At 41.2% G+C, this 14,891-nt stretch overlaps 1 protein-coding gene across 1 annotated transcript in view; it reads left to right on the top strand.

Moving 5' to 3' along the window:
* BRF1 (BRF1 general transcription factor IIIB subunit) overlaps positions 1–14,569 on the top strand; it is a 168,790-nt gene extending 154,221 nt beyond the window's left edge. The window contains exons 16-18 of the mRNA XM_079308257.1: positions 5,552–5,603; positions 8,601–8,769; positions 10,914–14,569. Coding sequence (XP_079164383.1) covers positions 5,552–5,603; positions 8,601–8,769; positions 10,914–10,951 — 259 coding nt within the window. The 3' untranslated portion in view covers positions 10,952–14,569. The remainder of the gene's footprint in view (positions 1–5,551; positions 5,604–8,600; positions 8,770–10,913) is intronic.
* The last annotated feature ends 322 nt before the right edge of the window (positions 14,570–14,891 follow it).

Genomic DNA, 14,891 nt, shown 5'->3' with positions numbered 1-14,891 from the left:
CCCACTTTGAGTTGGGTTATTGAAGACAGATGTCAGAGTCCTTGCCCCTCTCTGAAAAGCCTGAAATAGGTATTTAACTCACGACACACTGGCAGAGTTCCTGCTTTTCAAAAGCCTGTTGGTGAGTGATGTAGGTGCTTAATTCCTCAGTGGTAAATCTACTCCTTAGTGAATGACAGAGCTTCTTAGTTTTCTCCAGTTTCCTCCTGTGAGTGCTCAGTTCCAGGTGTTTGCTGGGAGAGGCTGCTCTCATTAGCACTGAAGATGTTCTCATGATGTTCTCAGATATGTTGTCTGGTGCTACACTGATGAAAGCCAAACTCCTCTGATCCAGTATGAAAGAGGACTGAGTGGGAATCAGAAGTGGGAACAATTCCTCATTTCACTTTAGTTTTTTTTTGTCAGCTTGTTTGCTTTTTTACTGCTTGAAATGGATCTTTCCATAGTGTTGCTTGCTTGGAAACAGGATGAAAGCACTGGCTTAACTGTCTGCTAGTATCCAGGAGGGTTCAGATCCTGCCTGCCTGCTGCTCCATCAGTCCCATCTGTACAGCTGGCACCACTGAGCCATCTCCAAAGGGACCCCTCTGTGTGGAGCTGAGCTCGTTGCAGATGGGACATGCTCTTTGTAGGAGCCTTTCTGCCATTAGTTGGGGTCTCTGCAGTGCTGGCACTTGGGGGAGCAAATCATGGAAACTCCTTGAGGATTCCACAGTGATGGTGACCTCAACAGGGTGAAGATCCTGGTCTTGGGAAAGTCAAGACCACCTGGCTAGCTCATGTTCAGGCACACATGGTTTCAAGAGCATCACAGTTGCTTTGTCATTCTGCAGACGTGATGGTGGCCGTGGTTGTATCTGCATTTCTGCAGTGGTGCAGTGCACCCAGACCCCCAGCCCCTGTCTTCAGGGCATCATGCTGCTGTTCATGGGTGTCATGGCAAGGAATGGCCTTGGCTGTGTGCTTCCACTTCCTCTCAAGCAGAGGGAACAGCTCCTGTGAGCATCTGGCTCTCAGGCAGAAGCAGATGTAGGAGATGGTGGGATCCACAGCTGGGTGTGCAAACCCCGGGGTGCTCCAGGGTTATGGTTGTCATTGCAGCCTTTGTTTTGCCCTCTGGAAAAAAGAAGTCATGCAAGTCCTGGAGGGTCACCCCTTTGTTCTGACCCAATGGCAGGACAGTGGGTCAGGATGTCTTGATGCTGTTGTGTTTCCATGAAGAGCTTCAAATCCTTGCAGAGAGATAATTCCCAGCTTTCCGGTAAGGATAACATTGACGGTACCTAATTAAAGGGCACTCTTAGCCTGTATAAACATTTATATTAATTTCCTTCTCACACAGATGTCTAGTAAACTGACCTCCTGAGGCAAAACCATCTGGCCTCAGGTGGGAGGAGGACCTCGGCCAGCATGAAGAACCTGACCTGTCTCTTGTTGAGTCATTTCTCAATAGTTTTTTCTGTCTCTGCACATAAAAGGCCTCTGTATGGATATATAGGATTCATGGGCAGTTGTCTTGGATGACCTGCATAATTACACTGCAGGCTTGTGGCTGTGGGCTCTGCTCAACTTCTGCTTCCCATTGTGTATTCTGGGACCATCCTTGTATAAAATTAGTATGGGCAGTAAGCTGCAATCAGATGTTCCCTACATGGGTGGATTAACTTAAGACTCTGTAAGAAACAGAGCTTTGGGTGAGTTTCCAAATTATTTGAGGGATTGCACTGAGGAGATTGTTATGGTATTGTTAAACTTTTTGGTGGATGAACAGTCTGATGCAAGTGAGGTGGGTTTATTACCTCTCACTGCTCTTTTTCTCTTTTATGTACTGTGCTGTGTAATCTTTTGTTATTAAATAATAAGCAAAGTAAAAACTGTTGTTTGTCACAGCCAGCTTGTTTTTCAGAGAAAAACTCTTTGAAAGTTCAGTCTGTGTGATCTCCAGCCCTGTCAGGAGCTATTATATTGAATCTTTTTTTAAATTGTTAAGCTGGAGGACAAACCCAGATGTCACCATGCACATCTCAGCTGAGAGTGGAGCGGATTCGGCAGGGAGCAGCCTCTGATGCCTTGTACCATGCCATTAGTTTTTGTCACAAACATGTCAAGATAATCTGCTTCCAGTGTTATATGTGTTGGCTGACATGAGCATTAGTAGATCTGCATAATTTTTGAAGGAGTTTGAAGTATGGATGTAACGCACTTGGGGCTGTGTGAAATCTTTTTTATCCCCTTTTACGGATCATGTTGTTGTTCAGAAAGTTGCTTGTTCTGTTATTCCCTCCTACAAGGTACTGTGTTAATTTGCCAAGTTTGGAAGGAAAATGCCCCAAACTAGAAGTCATTGTAATAAATAGTAAATGACAATTGACACATTTTGGAAGACCAGGATCCCCCGTTATTTCCCAGTCACAGCTTTACATTTTAAATGGATGCTGTTGCCACTTCATTATATATGGAATTGTACCTTAATGTAGGATGTTATTATTTGTGGAGCTTGTGAATCTCTAATTCAGTCTGGACTTTGATGGACAGGATCTTTCTTCTGTAGTGTGTATGTGCATGTGTGTCCCTTGGTAGCCTTTTACAGATGATGTTGAGTCATGCCCACTGAAAGTTGGATAAGATTCTTCAATTACTTATTTTTTCAAGGTGGTTTTTGATCATTAATACTCAGACCTGTCCCAGCCTCAAAAGCAGTCGTGCTTTTCCATGAAGACACTTTTTGTCCACCCTCTGAGGTGCAGCCAGACAGCAGAAGGAGCCTGTATCTGTAGCCATGGCAGCCAGTAATTTATTGCTCCATATGGCTGGTGTGGCAGCAGCTGCTCTGGTTTAAGGAGGTCAGAACATTGGGGCATTTAAGAAACAAAACAACACCCCACTATAAAACCTTATAAACGGTTTTGTACAGTAATAGTAAGGTTCTCTGTGGGCATAAGGAGAGCCAAGGGTGTTATATATTTATAACTTTTATAGCTGTTGTTTGAATCAAAGCCATTATTTCAGCAGGCAGATAAGTTTTTGTCTCTGTGGTGGTTTTACCTATTTCCAGTGTTGTGGCTGGTGTTTCAGGAAGCAGATAGTATGGAGGGACAGCAGGCTGGGCTGTCCCATGGAGGTGATGAGTGACCCCCTTGGATCCAGCCTGCAGCAGGTGCTGACATCCATGGCAGGAACAGGATCCACTGCTTTGGGATGCATTTTATACTGTGCTGAGAGAGAAACTGCATTGCCCTAATCAGCTGTATTTGTAGTTAGGAAGCAAAGACATGGGTGTTGTGAGTGGCTCTCATGGAACAGAAATACAGCTTTAATTTCAGTTTGGGTCAGAGTCCCTTGCTGCTGAGAAATGGTAGAGAAGGGCTCTTGGATGAAGCATTAAAGTTTTTGCAAATAGGCTTTTCATAAACGTGAATCTTTTTATTTTCATTAGGGGACCGTTTTAATTAAAATGAAACTGGAATGTTTACTCTGCTTCCTGTAGCTGTGATTGTTTTCTTCACTGTGTGAGCACATGTATAATTTGCTTTAAAAGAAATGTCAGCAGTTTCTGATTACCTTGTGAGTCTTACTCAACAGCTTGATTTTAATTGGGGGGAGGAAATATTTTCAGGGTGCTCCAGGGAGGTCTGATGTCTTTGGGTAGCAGGAGGGAAAAGGTGCTATCTTTGGTACAATGTTAATTGCAATAATCATGACTACGGGTTTAAAATAAAATCCATTTCTTACCAGTGTTGGGTGTTTTTCAGTCATTTCAATGAAACACAACCTGTTGGGTAATTAGGATCCTCCAGCTATGCAGCCTTTTGGCTTTGCTGCATGCATGTTTATAAGTATCTAAAGAGGGGGATTTTTTGGAAAGCAGTGATTGAGAGTAGGTAGGTACTCTCAAATCTCAGGATTTAAGGAAGAATTTTTTTTTTTTTTTGTTATGAGGATGGTGAGGCACTGGCAGAGGCACAGAGAGGTGGTGGATTCTCTATCCCTGGAAACATTCAGGGTCAGGTTGGATAGGGCTCTGAGCAACCTGGTCAGGTTGAAGGTATCTCTGCTCCTTGCAGCAGGTTGGACTAGACAGCATTTAGAGGTGAAAACTACTATTGGGGTTAGATAATGGAAAGAAAAGGCTGAGCACATAGGGAGGAGTGTGTCCATACCTTCAAATATATTCTCTCTGAGCCCAGAAGTCAACCAGGATTTGTAAGTACTAGATATTTATGTAGGTCAAGAGAATCTCCTTCTTGATTTTTTTTTGTAATTATATAATATGACAAGAAGTATCTGTAGCAGAATAATGTGTTCTGGATTCTTCAGTGGCTCCTGAAACATTCCCTTTGCTTTTTGTTTTGATCTGCTTGGAGGAGGCACCTTCAATTACTTGAGTTGCTGAAATGCCTTTTGGGTCTTGCAAAGCATTTCAGAGATGAGCAGCTCTTGAACCTTTTCAGAGCTTAGCCAATATTTTATATTTTAATATTGTCTCCACCATCAGAGATAATGATCTGAGTCTCCCCTGCTCATTCTCTGGGGTTTTGTTTCCTCCTGCTGATTATTTGAAATAAGTAAATAAGTAGGAAAACAACAAGTTTCTGTGTGTTAAGGAGGAATGACTAAGAGAAAAATGAGAGTAAAATACTGCTTATCATAAAAGACTGTATCTCTGGAGGAATAAATTGGTATTCATCATGTTGTTTGCCTAGACTTCGTTAAAAGACGTGCTTGAGGAGCTGTCTGAGCAGTGTTTCTGTGGAAAGCAAGTCATCCTCTTCGTGACTAGATACATCTAGATGAGCAGGGGAGACCAGAAAGTAACACTAAATGATGGATTGAGAGCAGCCTTCTTGGCAGTAAGGAAACAACAGACTATGAAATGTTTTTCAGAAGTAATAATATTTAACACGTAGCTGTAAAGTTATACTGATCCAGCTCTTCTCCCCAAATATGCAAGTCTCTTTCACATCTGATGCAGTTTTAAAAAATGTTTATGTTCACTGTCTGTCATTTCTCATTCAAGGTATACAGGGTCCCTGTTTGTATTTTTTTTTTATGATTTCTGTAGGTGGAGGTTAAGATCTTGCCTGTGATGATTATGGTATCCTGCATGAATAATCTTACTGTTATCCTCTGTGTTTCATCAGATACAGGGAAGCAATTGCAGACCAGTGCTAGGTATTCAGAGTGTGGCCCAATCTTGCCACGTCTGCATTCTTCCAAAAATCAGTTTTCTTTTGATTTTTGTAAAATGTGACAAACACAGCTATTTCAAGGACCTTGGGGAGAAGCTGGGGCTGCAGTTTGAGATGAGGTTTTGCTACCGTGCTGGCATCTTTTATTATTACCTTGATCTGGGACAGATGCTTCCTAGGGAATGTGTATGTTAATTATTGTGGCATTTCTGGCTCTCTGCGCTTTATCTTAAATCATTAAAAAAGTAATTGCACAATGTAACACTAGCAAACTGCTTTCACTGTTTGGAGAATGAATACTCTGTGTCAAACTCTTGTGCAACTTTTCTGATGTTCAGCATTTTTTCTTTCTTTCTTTGCAGATTAAGACCCTTGATTTCAACCCAGTTTGCTAAGAAGGCTGCTACTGAAGAGGTATGAAAAGTCCAGCACTTCTCCTTCTCAACAGGTTGAGTTTGGAAATTCCCACAAGCTGTTTTCAGCCTGGTCATGTGGTAGATAAGGGTAAAAGAAATGAGTCTTGTCTGTCTGATCAGGCCAGGAGTTGGTTACTGTGAATACTGCAAAGCTGAGATTGGACTTGCCCTTACTTATCATTAGACACATTAGCTCAGCCTCATGATGCTTCATTGGACAGCATAAAACTCCCTATAAGCATCTGAAAAGATCCATGTCAAATAAATGGTCAGGAGAGCTAGGAGAGGGCAGAGCTGGTGCCTGTTCCTCAGCACTTGGACTGTTCCCAAAGAGAAGAAGGACTTTGCAAAATGCACTTTTGAGCTGACCCCAGGGGTGGGCTGGGCTTCTGTCAGAGACCAGTGTGGAAAGAGCTTACCCTATGCAGCCTGGCTTACTCTTTGCTTTGTTTGTTTAGTTTGAAGATGCAATAGTGCCACAGAAAAGTTAGTGCTGGTAACTGGCCATTACCAGAAGCCCTCCTTGGGTGGCTTTGTGAGCCTCCCAAAGGGATCATGGTTATTATCAGAGAGTGAAACCAGGTAACAATGATAGCTGCTTTCTTTCACTATTATTTTCACACTGTACAGAGTATTTACAGGCATTTTGTGTACATCAAACTGTCTACTGCATATCTAAAAATTCAGTATACCAAAGGTATTTGTCCCTCTTGCCCATGAATGTGTGACACTGACACCCTTCTGAAAGTGAAGCAGTTCCCTTGGGTTGTTTAACACCCTTGACAGTTGCCCATCCCTACATAAAGCTAAGTGCAAAACTCCAGTCCAGGACGTCTGGAAGTGAATGCAGGAAGTTCTATTTAAAGGTGTTGTTTGACTGCCTTATTTTTAAAATAACTAAAAGTCATTGATTTTCAGAAACAGTTTGATATCCTGCCTAGGGAAATACATTTTCACTTCTTCTTCTATGCTCATTAGAAAACTCTGCACATTTGTAGAAGTACAGCAGTCTGGAAGTGGACATGATAATTAGAAGAAGGTCACATTTTAATTAGCATGGTGCAATTTTAAAAAATAATGACTCAATTGTAGCTCCTTTATATTCACCCACTTTTTCACAGCAGATGGATACTTTTAAACATATAAATTCATTTATATTACGGTGCTGATTTGTCTTGAATTGTTGTGTCTATTTCTGCTTATACCAAGATGAACTAAATATGATCACTCTAGAGGCAAAAGCAGTGGTAGGAAATATAAACTGCAGGGAAGTTCCTCTAAATAATATGATTAATTTGAGCATTAAAAAATCATGAAAACCTGTCTTTGACTGATCCGAATATCTAAATACTTGATTTTCTATTAAAATTAATGGGTGTCTTTTGCCCTATTAATGAGCTATTGGAGCAAACCCTGGGGTGACTTTGAAAAACTCAGGCAGATTCTTTAGGTTGACTGTCATGGTATATGACAAGTTCAGGAAGAGCTTTGATGTTTGAGTAATTAGACTATCAACTTTCTGGTACAGGGATTTTCTCTTACGGTGTGTCTCTGAAGTGCCTGGAGTTACAGGGATTTTGGGAGCTGCTGCATCCCAAGTGAATACATTTATAAATGAATGAATGAATAAATAAATAAATAAATAAACTGCAGCATTTTATCAGACCTTGCTGCCAATGGAATTGGAGAGCATGCAGCAGTACATAGTTGTGTACTGTAATTTAAAACCTAGAGCACTGTGGCACTTTCCTCATGGTATGAACCAGAGGAGTTGAGGTTTTTTGGTTTCCTTTGGACCATTAATTTTTAGAAGCATCTCACCATTGTCCTTCCAAGGAAGTGGTTCCAGTCTTTAACATCTTTCTTACTAGGGAAGATGACTCAGTGCTGGTAACAGCTGACTGCTGACAGCTACTGTCAATACTCCCTTCTCAGAATTCTTCACTTGACAACATGGTTAATCTTTAAGATTCTTCAAATTGCTACTAATTGGCTGTTTTTGTGTGCCATGGGCTCTAGTGTACAAACCCCAAACAGTCCAAGTACAGAATGGGTGTGGAAAGTACCCTGTTGCAGAGCTGATGGAGGTAAAGCTCCTGTGATGTTTTTTCCCTGGATGAGAGGTGGAGATGGAGCTCCAGACTGAGCACACCATGAAAATGAGAAGAAAGATCAGAAAGACCAGAGCCTGGGCTTTGCTGATACAGACTCTGTTGCTGCCTCCTGCCCTGTTCCCAGATCTCTCCTCAGTGAACCAAAGACAATATTACCTACTCCAAATTCACCTCTCTCCCCCTGTGGTGTTGCCCTTTCTCTCTTCCATGCTGCATCCTGCCTAACCTTGGAGCAGCTGGGGAGGAGCACGTACAGAGCAGGTCCCATCAATGATTGATTCCCAAGTTAGTGTTTGGAGATCATTATTCTGATGAATTCCATAGGTAATGTTACAGGTGCCAGTGTGTATTATCAACTGAGTGCTCTGCCATCACATTAAGTGCTGTCTACAGAGTGCTATTTGTTCCACAGCTCATTGCGCCGCCAAATAAATCCAACCAGAGCTGTCAAAACTAATACATGTTGGGCTTTTTCTGATTTGAAGGGTACATTTTTGCTATCATTAAATTGTCAATAACGTTTTTATTTTGTAATAGGCCTGATGTGAGCTGAGCACACTGTGGGAGAGGTTTCTAAGTTTGCCCACAGAGCTCTACTGAGGAGCCTTCACTCCCAAATTTCTCTTCTTTTTGTGCTTGCCAGAGAATCCTTGTTCTGCTGTTACCATTACTGGATATTTCGGTTGCCTGATTCTGGACTAAGCAAAAACTGGGTGATTTTGCCTGGCTTTCATTCAGGCTTGCATTAGAACAGCTGAACTTATAGCACTGGACACGAGCTTTCGTGTTTCCTTTCCCTCTTGTTTGGAAGCTGCTTAAGTTCTGTGCAAATACTGGACCAAAAGAAGAGCTACTCTACTGTTCTCTCTTCTTTTATGCAGGTTACCTTTCCAAATGCACAGGCTGAAGCCTCTGATGCAGAAAAAACAGCAGCTGTGCTTGTGGAGAGTGGCCCAGTAGCTTACAACCCTGATGAGGAGGTGGAAGAGGAGGAGGTAGAAGAGGATGAAGATCACTGCATGAGCGCCTTGCAGTTACTGGGAGGAAATGGTGAGCTGAGGTTTCCATCTCCTGCTGCTTTGGGATTTGTTCCTGCAGGAGTGGGGACACTCAGGGTTCCCCTGCTGGTCCCTGTCCCAGAGCTCCTGCTGCCCTTTCCCATTCCTCTGGGAAGCCTGGAATCAGTTCTGTCTGAAAAAAGACTTTTTCTTGACTTTAGAGACTCCTCCTAAAGCATTTTGTGCTTTAGGCTAAGATGGCTTCTCAAGAACAAACTGAAGCCTGAGGTGTTTTCTAGAATTAGGTGTATTAAAATTTTGATTAGGTTTATTATTATCTGAGGAGTTAGGGGGTCAGTAACCCCTCCATTAGCAGTGCTTGGGACCCCCTGAGCTCCCCTCCCTGCTCCTTATGTCCAGGCTGTCCAGGAGCCCTGGGGACATGTCTGTCCAGCCCAAAACAGAACAAATCACACTCTGTTTCTGGGGAAGATGTTAGGAGGAAGCAGTTGATCCCCAAGTGCAGGCATGGCATTGGTGGTGCATGTATGGTGCACAGATGTGTGCTAATTTCTTTGGGTTACCCAGAAAAGCCACTGGTTTAATGACATTTCTTTGCTGGCAGGAAAAGGCAGTCTCCTCTCCACTGTGGTTTTCCTAGCTGAACACATCCACATTTATCCTTTATTAAAAACTTCCCTTTAGAAGTTAAGCTTTGAAAATACACAAAATTATTTTTGAAACAAGAGCTGCTAATTATGGGTTGCGAAGACTCAAGATGGGAATAAGTTTCCTACTGAAATGTTATTTACTGCAAAAATCTTTCTATCACTATTCATTTAGCTTTTGTGGACAATATGTATACATTTCACAAAAGTGTCTGTTGCTTTTAAATTGATTTCTCTGCTGGAAAATAATTACTGAACCGTAGAAAAAACAGTTTGTTGCCTGCATTTATTATTAGAATAACATTCCCAAGAAAAGGCACCCATGTGGGGGAGGGTGGGTTTGTGTTTATTAATAAATCTCCCACAAAAATAGAATAAAGGTCATTAAGTTTTTTTTTGTTGTAAATGTTGCTAATTTTGAATCATTCTGAGAACATTCCACTACTCCCTGTCTGGTCAGGACAGAGCTGAAATATTAGAGTTAAAAAATAGAAATAAAAGTTTAAAAAAAGAGGAAAGGAATATTCCCAGAATTCAAATGCAGGTGTGCAGAGCTGCTCAGCACAACAAATAACTCTTTCCTAGCTGCTTTCTCCATGGATTTTAGACCTGTCTGCCTGGAATAACTACATGAATTACAGATGGTGAACTTCACCCACTCTACACAAATCATTATAGATTTCACTTAATTCTACTTCTGAACATTTGCTTGTCTCTTTGGGTGAGATGTTACCCTATATTGGATTTGGAATATAAAGTTCAACTTCTCTCAGTGCTCATATGTAATAATTATCCATAGGTTCATCTACACAACAGAACATATCTGTGCCTGTGCATTTATAAGCACACAGAAGAGAAACTGGTGCATTAGAAACATACAGCCTTGCTTGTGAAACACAGCACAGTTTTTGCACTCAGCATTGTTTAAGAAAACAAAACTGGGCAAAAAATTCAAGCATAGAAGTAAGAAGATAAGGGAGATCTGAGTCAGATGCATTGGTCAGGATTCGTTCCATGACTCTTTTGATGTTGATGAGAACTCTGAGCTATCTCTGAACCCTTGCAATTTCAGCTCATAAATCCATGAATAATATAAACAAACCAGCTTTTTCCTTGGTGCCTATGTCTAGTGAAAAACATGCCTACTTGTAAATGTAATGCTGCTGCTTATCAGCCACTGTGTGCCAAGTCACTTGTGACAGTCAGGCTTGATCACCTTAGCCTCTAAATTAAACCAAGTATTTAATATATACTTGTGCCAAATATTCCTAAATGAGGGTCTAGTGACAAGTGAAAAGAGATATTTACACATAGATGCTTAAAAATAATTTTATTTCATTGAAATACATGCAATAACTTAGGCCTACGAAAACATGATTTTATGATTTTTTAAATGCTTGCCTAAGGCAAAATTTACCATGTAGTTACACAGCAAGAGAACAACCTTAAAGAAGCAATACTTCTATTGTGTCTCCCATCTACCCGGAATATTTGCATTTTTATATGTCCTTGTCTTTGTGTGTTTCAGATTATGGCTGTGATATGGATGAAGATGATGGCTATTAGCTCCATTTACTTCCAGGGGACATGGACTGTGTCTTGTTCTCAGCAAATCTTTGGTCTTCAAACTGTATGAATAGTGAAAGAAGCTGTCTATGGTCAGCAAACGTAATCAAACAATCCTTACTTTTGTAAAGTGCATTCGAGGTTGGCATTGGGTCTGGTCAGTTTACATTGGCCTGTAACCCAGCAATAACCAGTTTGGACTCCTACTTGAATTTATTTTTATTTTGCTGGATCATAGTTGGAGAATTAAATTAATGAGGGTAATGTTTCCAGAGAACAAAAGAAAAGAGACAAAACAGACTTGTGCATGAAGCCTGTGTGGCTGAAAACAGCACATCTCTTATTTATGTGACTGCTTTTAGGCATACTGCTGAAAGGGAGCAGATTGAAGGACAGGCCTGTTGATTATTTGAGTGCAGGAGCATTAGTTGTCTCATCATGATACAAATGACAAAAAAAAATGTTTCCAACCTGGATTGTAAATGCGACCATGTTACTGTATACAAGCTCCCTTACCCAACCCTGTCAAAAGTTAATGACAAGTTATATATTTGCAGAGCAGTACTGGTTTTCTGAAACATAGTAAATACTTCTTTGTATTTATCAATTCATAGATTTCTTAAAATATCTGACAGTAGAAGGCAATGTTGGCAGTGAGGAGTTGTCTTCCACTGAGTCCGGTGCAGTTTTTGTGGAAGGAGGGAGAAGAGCTGGGTCAGGTGGGAAGTGTAGGGAGCAAGGAGGTAAAGATGCTGTGCTCATGAGCTGTTGCTGAGCATCCTTAGGGACAGGTCTTCTTTAGGCTGGTGTTGCTGCAGGAGAGTCACTCTGGCCATCTCTGTGGAGCTGCTTGTCTGACTATGTTAGAGAGAAGGTCTGCTCCCAAGAGCTGCTGGTCTCTAAAACCAGTTGAAAGAAAGAGAAAGCTGAGCTTTTTAATAAATAAGCTAGCATCTGCTTTGACTGAATTTAATTTAATGTAATTTGCTTAACATTCTCTGGGTAAATTAAAGGTCACCATGCAGCAGTCTGACTTTCATGGCTCAAATCCCACCCTTGAACAGTCGTTGCTGTGTAAATAAAGCTGGAGCTGCAGCCCTGTGTGCCCCGAAATGTCAGCAGGCAGGTCCTCTCTTACAGACAGATCAGTCCTGGCAGTGCCATGAGAGCAGGGCTCAGAGTGGGGCCCCTGTGGGTGGGTCCCAGCCTGGTGCCTCTGACCTGCCTTCCCCTGGCACGGCTGGACCCAGCTCTCAGCTCGTGGGAAATGTGCTGAGCTCTGGATCACATCTTGATGTCTGCAGCTGATGTTTCCATCTCTCTCCCTTGTCTGCTGACAATCATGAAAACTGTAGTGCTGCAAGCTTGTCTTAACACCAGGGAAAGATGGATATTTATCTTACCAGCATGGTTTCTGTTCAGCTGTGTCTCCTGGCTGGGTCTTCCTTCCTGCCTGTTGTGAGGAGCACCATCCATCCTCCTGCTGCAGAGAATGGATGGTGGCAGGAAGAGAAGCTGCCTCAGGATGCTCTGCCAGACAGGGTGATGATGGTGCTCACATGTGAGCTCATCACCAAAGAGGGGAAGGACCACAGGGCCTTCCATTCCTCTCAGTCCCTCTTGGGAGCTTGCATGAGATGGATCATGCAAGTGGAGCAAGAGTGAGTGCTTTTTTTAGGAGCAGACTGGATACTATTTGGCTGGTAAATATGGTTTGGTGGGTTGTATCTGTGAGGAATTTTTGAGCCCTGAATAGGAGTATTTCTGTAATGACTTCTTGGAAGCAGAACTTGGTGACAAAATTGGTGTGGTGAGGCTACTGGAAAGAATAGCTCATCTGAACCAGATTCCAGTTACTTAGTTTGCAGCACTTAAGTGGAAAGAAGAGATTCCATATAATTCTTAGGAGAAAAGCTGGCATTTTCACCAAAAAGCTATAGATTTTTTCTCTGATACTTTATAAATACTGCACAGAAACTGATACTGAGGAGATAAACCTTTCTACCTCTCTTTTATCTACACCATAAAATAAAAGTATGCTATAAGCAGACAGTTTTTTTAAAAAGTGGTTTGTTTTATCAAAGTTTGTGCTCTGCAAGACTTTGAGACCGTTCAGTTTGATTGTTTGGGTTTGAATTAATCTTCCATAGCACTGCTACAAATATACTCTCAGTATATTCTCAAGGCTTGGGTTTTATTCCAAGGTACACAGTATTCTCTATGCAGGAAATAAACATGCATAAATAAACATGTGTATGACTCATGTAGGTCGAGTGCTTTTCTCAGATGCAAGATGTTGGCTCTTAAAGAAACCACTAAGATGAATATTGCTAGGATGAATATTGCTGAGGGTCTTCACTCTCCTGGTTTGTTCCCCCAAAGGATACCAAACCTGCTGCCAGAGTAGTGATGCTGTGGGAGCTGAGAGCCCACCCAAATAACTGCAGCTAGGAAATTGGAGTTTTAGTAGTACATTGTGTTGCTGAGAACATTGTTTTGTGCACTGCAAGCAGAGGGTTGCAATTTTTGAATGCTCTCATATGATTTGATTAGGAAAGGCCATCAGGCAATCTGCTGGAAGAGCAAGAACAAAAAAAAAAAAGACCTACAATTCCACAGCATCTCAGTGTTGCTGGTGAAGTTAATGGCATGGTTTCTGTACAGAATTCCTAAAGAAAGGATATTGGATAGGCAGACTTCACTCTGAGCTTTTTAAGCTATAGTGGTTATGTACATTTTTAATTTATTGGTGACTTACCGGGATTTTTATAATGTCATTCCTTCTTCATTTAACTAAGCTCAGGAAATGTAAACAGATTTGAACATGCTAGTTTCTGTTTTTATAGCTAGTCATTAAAATGTAAAAGGATTAACACTGCATTAACTCTGTTTACTACTGTTGATGTATCTGGACAATTTTGTTGTGTATAAGTAAGCCCGAATTCACTTGGAGTAATTTGGATCCTGCTTTTCTGAGGATTCTGATTATGATGTAAAGAGCTTATAAAGCTTCAACATTTGTTGTTCTTAGATCATCTTCCTTGAAGCCACACAAGCTGTGTATCATTGGGTTTGTTGCAGAAAGCACATCTCTTGCTGCAAGTCACTTTGCTTGACAGGCAAAACCCTCCAGCTGTTGCATCCAGTTTATCTGCCATGGAGCCTTTTAACATTCTGGTATTGTGGGAGTAAAAACAGAAATAAGGAAAAAAATGGGCTTCTTCACTGTGCTGAGTGCATTTTCAGTGTCTTAATCATCTATGACATTTCTTTAAAATCAGTGTGTTCAGTACAGCAACTTTTAAATGGTGCCAGACAGCCTTGTCTTGAGGGTTAAACATGTTGGTTGAAAAAGTCCCTGCCATCCTGATGACTCTGGATTGCATTGAAACCCCAATTTCAGATGTGTACAGTTAGAGATTGCCTAATAAATGTTCTGTTTCTTATTTTTGTGTTGGATCCTTGTATTTGGTTCAGTTAGTGCCAAGGAAATGAAACCTTTTTGATGTAAGCATACATACTATCCTTCCACAGCCACGAGTCATGTTAGCCTTTTTTACTATAATATATTTGCTGTAAATAAAAAAATAAAATCTTTACATAGCCCATCTGTTATTATGATGCTCTCCTGATAATTTCTGATTTTTCTGTCTTCGTTCTTAAAAATGTTTGGTTTTGATTGCTGCATGGTTGGTTGGTCATGGCCAAAATTTGTCATTCAGAGCTTTCTTTTGCCTCTAAAAGGGAAGACACAGCTAATCAGGCAAGTGTTTTTTACAACATACTGTTCCACTGATAGATGTAGATACTTTCTGTAAAGTGCACAACATTAAGGAGGCTTTTCCACTAAGCTGTATAATTAACTGACTGTGGGAACAATGTATGGTGTGTGTGTTTAGTGGAACTGTTCCAGTGCTTGTTTCTGAAAGTTGTATCTTGA

The sequence above is a fragment of the Erithacus rubecula genome (genome assembly GCF_903797595.1).
Source record: "Erithacus rubecula genome assembly, chromosome: 6".
Taxonomy (NCBI): domain Eukaryota; kingdom Metazoa; phylum Chordata; class Aves; order Passeriformes; family Muscicapidae; genus Erithacus; species Erithacus rubecula.
The sequence above is the reverse complement of the archived record's forward strand: the minus strand, read 5'-3'. Positions and strand labels throughout refer to the sequence as shown.